The 10,118-nt window shown below is 40.1% G+C and overlaps 1 protein-coding gene across 1 annotated transcript; it reads right to left on the bottom strand.

Moving 5' to 3' along the window:
• Positions 1 to 1,602: 1,602 nt before the first annotated feature.
• trim35-28 (tripartite motif containing 35-28) lies at positions 1,603 to 9,412 on the bottom strand. The gene is made up of 6 exons (XM_066673435.1): positions 8,797 to 9,412; positions 7,429 to 7,524; positions 7,071 to 7,301; positions 6,933 to 6,955; positions 6,235 to 6,353; positions 1,603 to 4,089 (listed from the first exon to the last, which is right to left on the bottom strand). The coding sequence occupies exons 1-6, from the start codon at positions 9,220 to 9,222 to the stop codon at positions 3,554 to 3,556; spliced, it is 1,431 nt and encodes a 476-aa protein (XP_066529532.1). The 5' UTR covers positions 9,223 to 9,412; the 3' UTR covers positions 1,603 to 3,553.
• Positions 9,413 to 10,118: the final 706 nt, after the last annotated feature.

Raw genomic sequence — 10,118 nt, 5'->3', positions numbered from 1 at the left:
GTGCCTCTCTCATATACGCGCGCAAACACACACACACACACACACACACACACACACACACTACAATTTGAATTGATAAATGTTAATTCCGTCACCACAGTGAAAAGAAAATATTAGAATATAATTTAAAGCTACAAATATTCATTCATGATTAAGGGAGTCCCACTTTCTGATGATGGCAGTGGAGTAGTAGTGTACAGATGAGTTTACAGTTAAGAAAGAAAAGCAAAACATTGCTCAGCCTAAGCCTCTAATAATGCATTTTTAAGAATATGTTCTGTCTGAAAGTATACAATACTCCACGGTACATAGTTGTCTCCAGGGAATGGTTCTGAGACTGTTACCAAAGAATATTATCCATCACCTCAAAATTAACATAAATTTTTAACTTGTTGCTTTCACTTCCAAAGATATATATTTAAATTCATATATTTTTATAAACACAACTCAAACCTCAATGTGGCTTTATCCAAAATGCTGCTGAGAATATTTATTTTATTATTCCTAAACTCTTTAAGCATCTGAAAATCAGAAACAACCACATTTTAATTACTCTACAACCAAGGAGACCAACACAAAATGTTAAAATACAAACATCTATAAACATATATAGACAGATATTACATATGGGATATATACATTTGTTGTAAAATTTAACCTCCTGATTTTCTTACACTGGAATAAATTACTGTACTGTATTAACATCTCAATTAATTTTTTCCATTGCAGTGATGTGTCTTAGTTTATATATTCTTATAAGTTTTATAAATTACTAGATGATGTACATAGTTATAAATTCCTCTAAAAAGCCTGGTAATTTAATTATAGCATTGATAAACTCTATTATGACCAACATTAAGCTGAAATTCATAATCGTGTTTTATTTAAATTCAAGATAAACTCAACACTATCAGATCTGGGTTCTGTCTTATAGCCCGTATAAATACATGGTATTCCAGATTGTTCAATTAAGCTCTTGCACTTAGTATTTTCACTTTAGCCCTTAACATCACCACAATAAATCATGCATTTTGCCAATATTTCATTATTAATATACACAGAAATGTAAGAAATCAAACACATGCCACATTTCCATCTCAATCAGTTTAAAAGCAACTGAAACTAATGAGCTTACCTGATCATAAGGAGTGCTGTTCAGTATTTTCCAACTGTGGAACCCGGCGATGTGGGAGGCAACTTAACTGAAGCTTTTATGACGTTAGAACTGAGATAAGTGAGAAGGGAGTCTCTGAAGAAAACAGAGTATCTTTGAACATAGACTGACAACAACCAGACTTTGTTGTTCAGTTACATTGCTATACCTAACCTCTCCTTTAGTGAACCCAGCTGTTTAAAGGTGCACCTGTTTCTGACACATACATCTACTGGTGTGCACAGTCTTTACAGCATCCTTAGTAAAGCATCACCAACAGAACAGAACACAATGAAACAGACATTTCTTTTATTCATGGGAAAATGAAGGGAGAACAGAGGATAGTAGAATGTGTAGGAAGAGGAGTTTCTGGCCAGGTCCTTGTGCCAAATGTGACTCAGAAGACCTGGATTGATATAAACAGGTGCTGAAAATAATCACCAGTATACCACAAAATATTTCATCATAATATATTTTAATTATTTTTTGCGACCGATTTGTAACACAAAGACTTAAACAGGCTTTGTTTAAACAAATCTACACATTTAATAGTGGAGATGAACTCAGCGTCGTTTAGAGTGGTTTGCGATGCTTGGAAATGGTGCATTGTAGGGAAATACACAGTGTTTTTATTTTAAATATTTTACAAATGCAACTCAAAAAAGACTCCAACATCAATTTAGAGCCATGTATTTAGAACACATGTATTTCACAAACCACTCTGAATGACCTTGTGTACAACTGAACAACTGAAGTATACAGATAATTTTAGGGGAAAATATATATATATTTTTTTTTAAATGGAGCTGTATGGCTCTTTGTGCTCATTACCCAGACCCCTTCAGAAGTGAAAATTGTGTGAATGTAAATATACACAGAAGATCAATCATAAGTGCAAAACCAGAAGAACTAAGAAAAACCCAGCTTTAATAGATAGCTTGTTACATAAGTTAGAGTATGTCTCTTCCTGATTGCTAAGGTCATATGATTATATACGTCATCATTACTCCTACGTTCATCCTGTTCCAGTTCAGACATTTCAGCCTGATGCATATGTAGTTTACCTTCCACTGCATAGGATTCAATTGCTGCTGTTTTGTTTGGTGTCATGCTTAAAATAATCAGCTGCAGGAATACTTCAGCTTTTTTTTTGGTCTAAGAACAAAGCAGAAGCTGAATCTGAGTGTTCTGAATGAGAAATACAGAAGCAGCAGAGAGCAAGTAGCTTAAAAAATGCTGGAGTATTCCTTTAATAACAATGCACAGGAAACATATAAAACAAGGCAATATAATGGATTTCCAGGACTGCAAAGGCACTCAGCTCTGGTATAAAGACCCTAACGTCCTCTATTCAAAGCTCGCAGTGGTTTGATTTTTAAGAAATAGAAAATTATTAAATGTGCAAGTTTTACTTCTAAAGATGGGGCAATATGCAAAATGCAGCTAAACAAAAGACTAAAAGCATTCCTTCCTTTAGATTGTTTGACTTGTAGATTGTTTTTTTAATTAAAAAAAGAAGATCCATGGTTTGATATTTTGCCTGATGAACTATTTAGGTCATTTTGGTGGTAGACATATTGTCCCAGAAATAACTGCAATAAACCACACTATTTTCATTTCATGACCATTTTATGCCACTGAAAAATACTAATATATAATATTTCAGTTAAACCCCTTTTAAAGCATTGATGATCTATTAAATATTTAAACACACTAAATAATTTAAAAACAACAACAACAAAAAAAAACAATAAAAACAAACAAACATAAAACCTCTGTGTTTTTATACATATAGACTAGAGAAAAGAAGAGAATAGAACAGAGTGAGGGATTACAATACTGGTGATGTTCATACTTGTGTAAACACAGCGGGCAACACTGAGGTCAGCCTAAATTATTGAAGAAATATCAATATATATATATATATATATATATAGTATGATAAGTCGATAACAATTATTGTGACAGGCCTAGAACTATGTCGTCTACAACATGTTAGAAAAAGGTGTGGTAAACGGATACATTTTGCTAAATATGTAAATCACAGTTGCTTATTCTTCCTCAGAGGACTAGGCCTTTACTGGATTTTTAACCATGTTTATACCCAAGAATGATCGCACATGCTTTTTCTAACATACCACAACATTCCTCGTCTTACATTTCCCTTGGACAAGAATTTATGACCTTTATTTATTTAAAAAAGGTAAAAACAAAAGAAAAATCTAATTTTGTATTGTTTCTGTTTAAATAAGTAGATTTACTCTGATTTTACATATTGCCCCAGCTTTGTTTTCCTTTTGGAATTAGGGTTTATAGTAGAAACATTAAACCAATTCAACATTAGTGAGATCTACACATTTTTGGGAGAGCAGCAGCACTTGGGTTAGTAGAGATGCAGCTTCACTGTTGATGTATGGTCAGTTTAGCAGGCAGCACACTCATGGGTGTTTGGTGGAGCCCGGGGCCAAACAGAGGGAAGAGTTTTACAGGGAATTTGTCGGTGTAGGTGCAGAGATGTCTCCCACTGACTGCATCCCAGAAGGACACCTCCCCCTTCTCCATATTCAGCTTCACCCTGATGGTCTCAGGCCTGCGCTCTACTGTCAGCACGGTGCGTGGTGTGGTCAAGGCATTGTACACGCCTTTACTCAGCCCGATGCTCCACACGCCTCCAGTCGTGGTCACCGTGAACTTCCGCTTGCGTGCCACAGACTCTTTGCACACCCCGACTATCCACTTGGGATTATCACCAACGTGGACCTCCCACCGGTGCCGCCCAGAGGTGAACCCCTCAGAACCCAGGACAAACACACAGGGGTCAAAACGCTCAGGGTTGTCTGGGAAGGACTGCCTCTCTGGACTGTCCCTCACACTTGCGTAGTCAGGAGACATAGAGAGCCAGGGGGAAACAGTGTTTGGATCCATGATGACAGGAACTGTGGAGAAAATGGAAATCATTTAGAAATGTAAAGTTTTCTACAGATCTAAAAAGCTGAGTATTTACTGACAAATGTGGCTCTGTGAGGAGTGTGGTGTGTTCTCCCTGTGTCTGCGTGGGTTTCCTCCGGGTGACTGTCTGTGAGTAGTGTGGTGTGTTCTCCCTGTGTCTGCGTGGGTTTCCTCCGGGTGACTGTCTGTGAGTAGTGTGGTGTGTTCTCCCTGTGTCTGCGTGGGTTTCCTCCGAGTGACTGTCTGTGAGGAGTGTGGTGTGTTCTCCCTGTGTCTGCGTGGGTTTCCTCCGGGTGACTGTCTGTGAGGAGTGTGGTGTGTTCTCCCTGTGTCTGCGTGGGTTTCCTCCGAGTGACTGTCTGTGAGGAGTGTGGTGTGTTCTCCCTGTGTCTGCGTGGGTTTCCTCCGGGTGACTGTCTGTGAGGAGTGTGGTGTGTTCTCCCTGTGTCTGCGTGGATTTCCTCCGGGTGACTGTCTGTGAGTAGTGTGGTGTGTTCTCCCTGTGTCTGCGTGGGTTTCCTCCGAGTGACTGTCTGTGAGGAGTGTGGTGTGTTCTCCCTGTGTCTGCGTGGGTTTCCTCCGGGTGACTGTCTGTGAGGAGTGTGGTGTGTTCTCCCTGTGTCTGCGTGGGTTTCCTCCGGGTGACTGTCTGTGAGTAGTGTGGTGTGTTCTCCCTGTGTCTGCGTGGGTTTCCTCCGGGTGACTGTCTGTGAGTAGTGTGGTGTGTTCTCCCTGTGTCTGCGTGGGTTTCCTCCGGGTGACTGTCTGTGAGGAGTGTGGTGTGTTCTCCCTGTGTCTGCGTGGGTTTCCTCCGGGTGACTGTCTGTGAGTAGTGTGGTGTGTTCTCCCTGTGTCTGCGTGGGTTTCCTCCGAGTGACTGTCTGTGAGGAGTGTGGTGTGTTCTCCCTGTGTCTGCGTGGGTTTCCTCCGGGTGATTGTCTGTGAGGAGTGTGGTGTGTTCTCTCTGTGTCTGCGTGGGTTTCCTCCGGGTGACTGTCTGTGAGGAGTGTGGTGTGTTCTCCCTGTGTCTGCGTGGGTTTCCTCCGGGTGACTGTCTGTGAGGAGTGTGGTGTGTTCTCCTTGTGTCTGCATGGGTTTCCTCCGGGTGACTGTCTGTGAGGAGTGTGGTGTGTTCTCCCTCTGCCTGTGTGGGGTTCCTCCGGGTGCTCTGGTTTCCTCCCACAGTCCAAAAACACATGTTGGTAGGTGGATTGGCGACTCACAAGTGTCTGTAGGTGTGAGTGTATGAGTGAATGTGTGAGTATGTGTCACCCTGTGAAGGACAGTCACCCCCTCCAGGATGTGTTTCTGCTTGCGCCAAGTGATTCTGGGTAGGCTCGGGACCCAGAACTGGGCAGCCCTGAACTGGATTAAGGGTTACAGACAACGAATGAATGTATGACACTAAATATTAAATCATGAATTCTGCTCCCTGTTTCAGTGTAATATATAATTTATTTATAAATAGATTTTCCAGTTTAGAACAAGTGAGGAGGGTGCCACAGAAACAGAAAGTAGACCACAGAATGCAGACCATCATTTAAGATTGAATATTTTTATGCTGCTCAAAAGAACAAGCTTTTTAAAAAGGTTATTCAGAAGTACCTTATATCTATACAATATTTTGACAATATTCATGTTTTGAAATCGCAATTATATTGACACCTAGTGGCTTGGATGAATAAGATTCTGTATAAAACCTACTGTAAACTTGTGTTGGACCCACTCTATGGAGCAGTGACTGGTTCATTCAGGGACAACAAAGCAAGTGCATTCTTTAAACTCAAGTAGTTGTATTTTATCAAAAAAAGAAAAATAAATAATACAAAAATAATAATAATAAATTAATTAATTAATTGTCTGTAACCCTTATCCAGTTCAGGGCGGCGGTGGGTCCAGAGCCTACCCCGAATCACTGGGCACAAGGCAAGAACACACCCTGGAGGGGTGCCAGTCCTTCACAGAGCAGAAAAATAATAAATGACTTTCAGAAATAATATTTGCTACTCTTCTGGTGACAAAAATGACTCCTTTGAACACCAAAACCTTCATGTAGTAGTTGCAAGGAAGTCATCAACAGGTGTAGCTTTCTTGTTACCTATGCAGTTTCTGATCCAAAGATAGACACTTACGACATTGGATATGAGTCTGCATGCTCTCCCAGACTTTGTAACCCAGTGCTCCGACATGCTTAGCCATATTTATGAGAGCGCCATTAATCTTTGGAGGGTCTTCAGAAGTCCACTGAGCCCTGGAAAAGAATAGATAAAAACTGAGTAAATTATAATCACTATAATGATTCTAGAGAAGCAGTGTTAGACTTGATTGGAAACAGTTTCAATACACATACTATATTCTTAAAGTGTTCTTTAAAAATAAACCCACAGCTGGTCACATGTAACACACTTCTAATAGGTCTAGGGTAGCTTGCTGGTTTCAGTCTTGTGTTGCACTGAATCTGACTTCCTTAGGGAAGTTTCAAATATTTAAAGAACAAAGTCTATCTTTTATCAATTTTATTTCCTGTCATTAAAACCGTCCCAACACGTCAGGAGTCTTAAAAGGTGAACTTTGGAAGTACAGAGGCATATTCCTGTGGATGATTGTTTGTGATAAAACAAAGAAGCTGACAGTGGCCATGCTTAGTACTTATTATTTCATTCCATATTTAGTAGTTGAAGCTTGTATGTAATATATTCATTAATGTATTTTCCCCTTGATGCTTAAAATATTTAATGAAGGTGGCTTATCAAAGTCTACGTCTGGTTAAATGAACATTACAAGAGAACAAGCAAACTCCCATCAGTCTTTATGCCTGAACATAGCTTACCTTCGTTTAAGAGACTGGAAGTTCTGTAAAAAAATAAATAATAAATTAGTAATTAATAAATGTGAGAATTAAGCTGCAGCTCCAGTTAAAAATCATTTAACATCATATAGAGTGTTTAACTGCTAGAAGTGCTCATACTTGTAGGAAAACCAAATCTTCAGCTCCCATCTCCCTTTTCACTGACTGGATCAGCTCTGACAGAGACATGATTTCACGAGCTATGCTGTCAATTTTCTCTTTTATTATCTGTTTCTTCTCCTCCTCTTCTTTCTTTAGGGCTCTAATTCTTCTAGTCTCTTCGTCATTCAGGATCTGATGAAGTCTTTCAAACTCCTGTTTGATTTGCTTCTCTGCCTCCTCAGACTGGTTCTGGGAAACAGAGATAAATGAGACAACTTATTCAGTCATAAGTTCACCTCAATAACTCCAGTTTCTATTGGTTTCTTCATTAGTTCTTATAGCGTTAGTGTTTAAAAAGGGTCTGAACCTCAGTTACCTGAACAAACGTAGTTGTGTCACCATATCTTTTCTTCATTCTCTTAAAAGATTCCAGCTTTTGGGTTAGGATAATGATTTTCATGTTGAGTTCCTCCTAAAAACAAAAATGTTTAGTTTAGGGGGCTTTATATGAAATGAAAATTGAATTATTATTGTTTTTATAAATATATAAACACACAATATAACTACATACATAAAAATGACATATTATCCCCCAATATCAACAAGAAAAATACATATTATACTTTAAAAAAATATTAAAAAAAAAAAATATATATATATATATTATAAACTAACAGTCTTGTCATTTTTATTGGTTGTGTATGACTCCACTTCAATATTAAAACTAGTGGGCAAAACACCAAGTGGAAAATGTAAACCTGCACTTTTAACATTTCACATGCGTCTCCATGGGTTACAGTCATTTTGTTTTTTTTTTAATGAGGTCTGATTGTCTGATTTCAGACAATCACTAATGTACACGAAGAGTCTCAGAGCGCTCAGAAGCCCACACAGATGCCGCTTTGTGTCAAGAGGTAAAAGAACACAATGCATAATGCATAATTGCATAACGAAGAGAAAGACTGTTATATCCTGTTAGCCACAATAGCACTTTTGTCATAGGATCTAACAGGAAACTCTTAGCATGTTAGGCTCTGTTGCAGTCTGTCTCTCTCTGCTCTTGTGATGTAAACTGTGCAAGTTATTCATCACAATAGATTGAGATAAACCACCTGGTAATACCAGTTTTGTTTCAGCTCTGTTACATTCCACATTCACCTCGTAACCAGAGAAGGACATTGCTGCCCAACAGGATATTGCTACACTCCCCAAGATTACATCTGACTAGTTTACACTGAACGTGCGGGAGTCTGGTGAAATACAGGGGTCATTTAATGGATATTGGAAGGTTATTCACAGGGCACTTGCTCCTCATTCCTGTGTTCCCAATGTTGGACTGAGCTGTGGCTCATCTTCATTTAAAGCAACAGGCGCTGAAACTCGCCATTTTTAACAAGGCTCTTTACACAGGGAGAAATGTGCTGTTATCTTGGTTCTTTTTTTATTATTTTATCCAAGACGTTACATAAACCTATATTGGATCTAAAAATATGCTACTAGTCCCTGCCTCTAGCTCCACATACACATTAGCTGCTCACATGCGGTTCTACAGCCCGCCCCTCAGAACGACGTGATTGGTTCCTTGAGTTTATGACATAAGAGACCCTGGCTGTCTGCATCTGCCCATTAATTACACTGCAGTTTCAAAACCAGCGTTTGCCTGAGGATTTGTCTTATGGAGGTTGTCTTTAATGACTGAGCTCGAATGCCAGGCGCAATGACTGAGTTTGAGTGCGTTGTTTACCTTGCAGAATGGAACTCCTTGGTCTAAAGGGAGGAAATCATGCCCACTGTGCAGCGTGACGCATTCCACGCAGATGGGCGCTTCATCTTTGACGCAGAAAAGCTGCAGTTCGCGCTGGTGCAGGCCGCAGAGCACCTCGGCGGTGGTGGGCACTCTCCAGCCCTTCTCCTTCTGGAAAGACTCGCAGGTGTTCTTCAGAGCGCGGTTGGCAATGGGGTCCTCCCCGTCGCAGTTCTTCCGACACACAGGACAATCCTTGGTGGACTTGTGCTTCCAGCTCGCCTCCAGACACGCGCGGCAGAAACTGTGCGTGCACGTGAGGAGCACGGGGTCGCGGAACAGCTCCTTACACACCGGGCAGGTGAGGTCCGACTCTAGAAGAGACGGCCTTTCCGCCACCTCCTCGTCCGACACGTTCTCAGCCATTTTCCTCGCAGTGGCGCTTCTTTTACTTTCGCTTTCCCCGCGGCCCGGCGACTGGACACGCGGCCGTTTCCCTGGATTCAGGTTCGCTGCCGTTTGTTCAAAATTCGCGTTGAAAACCCACAGACGAGGAGCTTTTCGTCGTTGACCTCTCGTTGACGTCGTGGTTTCGCTTAAGAGTTGTTTTTCCGGTTCTGCCTTCTTCCTGAGAACTTTGACTGCGCATGCGCAAACTTGTATGCAGGTTGTTATAGCAGCAGACTGATTTCCAAAGTAAAGGGAAGCTTTATATTCAATTGTGAGTAACTTTGAACACACATAACACATGAGTTAGCCTTTCCTCGCTGTCCTTCGCAGTTTTAAACAACTGGAGCACCTGCAAAATGTGTTTATTTACAACAAGATATTCGTGTTAAGGTTATTTATGGCGAATAACGATGTGGGACACACATGACGTTCAACTAAAAAGGGCTGTGACTATTTACAATATCCTCGAAGAAAGTAATAAAATATCAGAGCTATCAGCAGTGTACGCAAGCATAATTTTCTGCACATGCGCAGTCCAAATCGGGCAACAGTCTCCTCCCGTGTGTCAAAGTGCGACTGCCGCGTTGGTTTGAGCTGCGCCCTCTGCTGGAGGAATTGTAGCGTTAATTCTCATTTAGTTTTAATGGCTTATCAATAAACTACATAACAACTGTGTTATTACGACTGAATATTTGTGGCACTGGGTGAAAGAAGGCAGTTGTGTAAAAAGAGTGGATCTTCAAGAACCCCTTTAAGGAAAAATAAAGCTTCTTTATATTTGAATATTTGAAATGGTTACATTTGTAGTAAAATGTTTTTTTTTAATAAATAAAACAATGTAATTATTAATATATATTACATATATTTAATTG

This window comes from Hoplias malabaricus, chromosome 1 (genome assembly GCF_029633855.1).
Source record: "Hoplias malabaricus isolate fHopMal1 chromosome 1, fHopMal1.hap1, whole genome shotgun sequence".
Lineage (NCBI taxonomy): Eukaryota > Metazoa > Chordata > Actinopteri > Characiformes > Erythrinidae > Hoplias > Hoplias malabaricus.
This window is presented reverse-complemented; position numbering and strand designations above follow the sequence as displayed.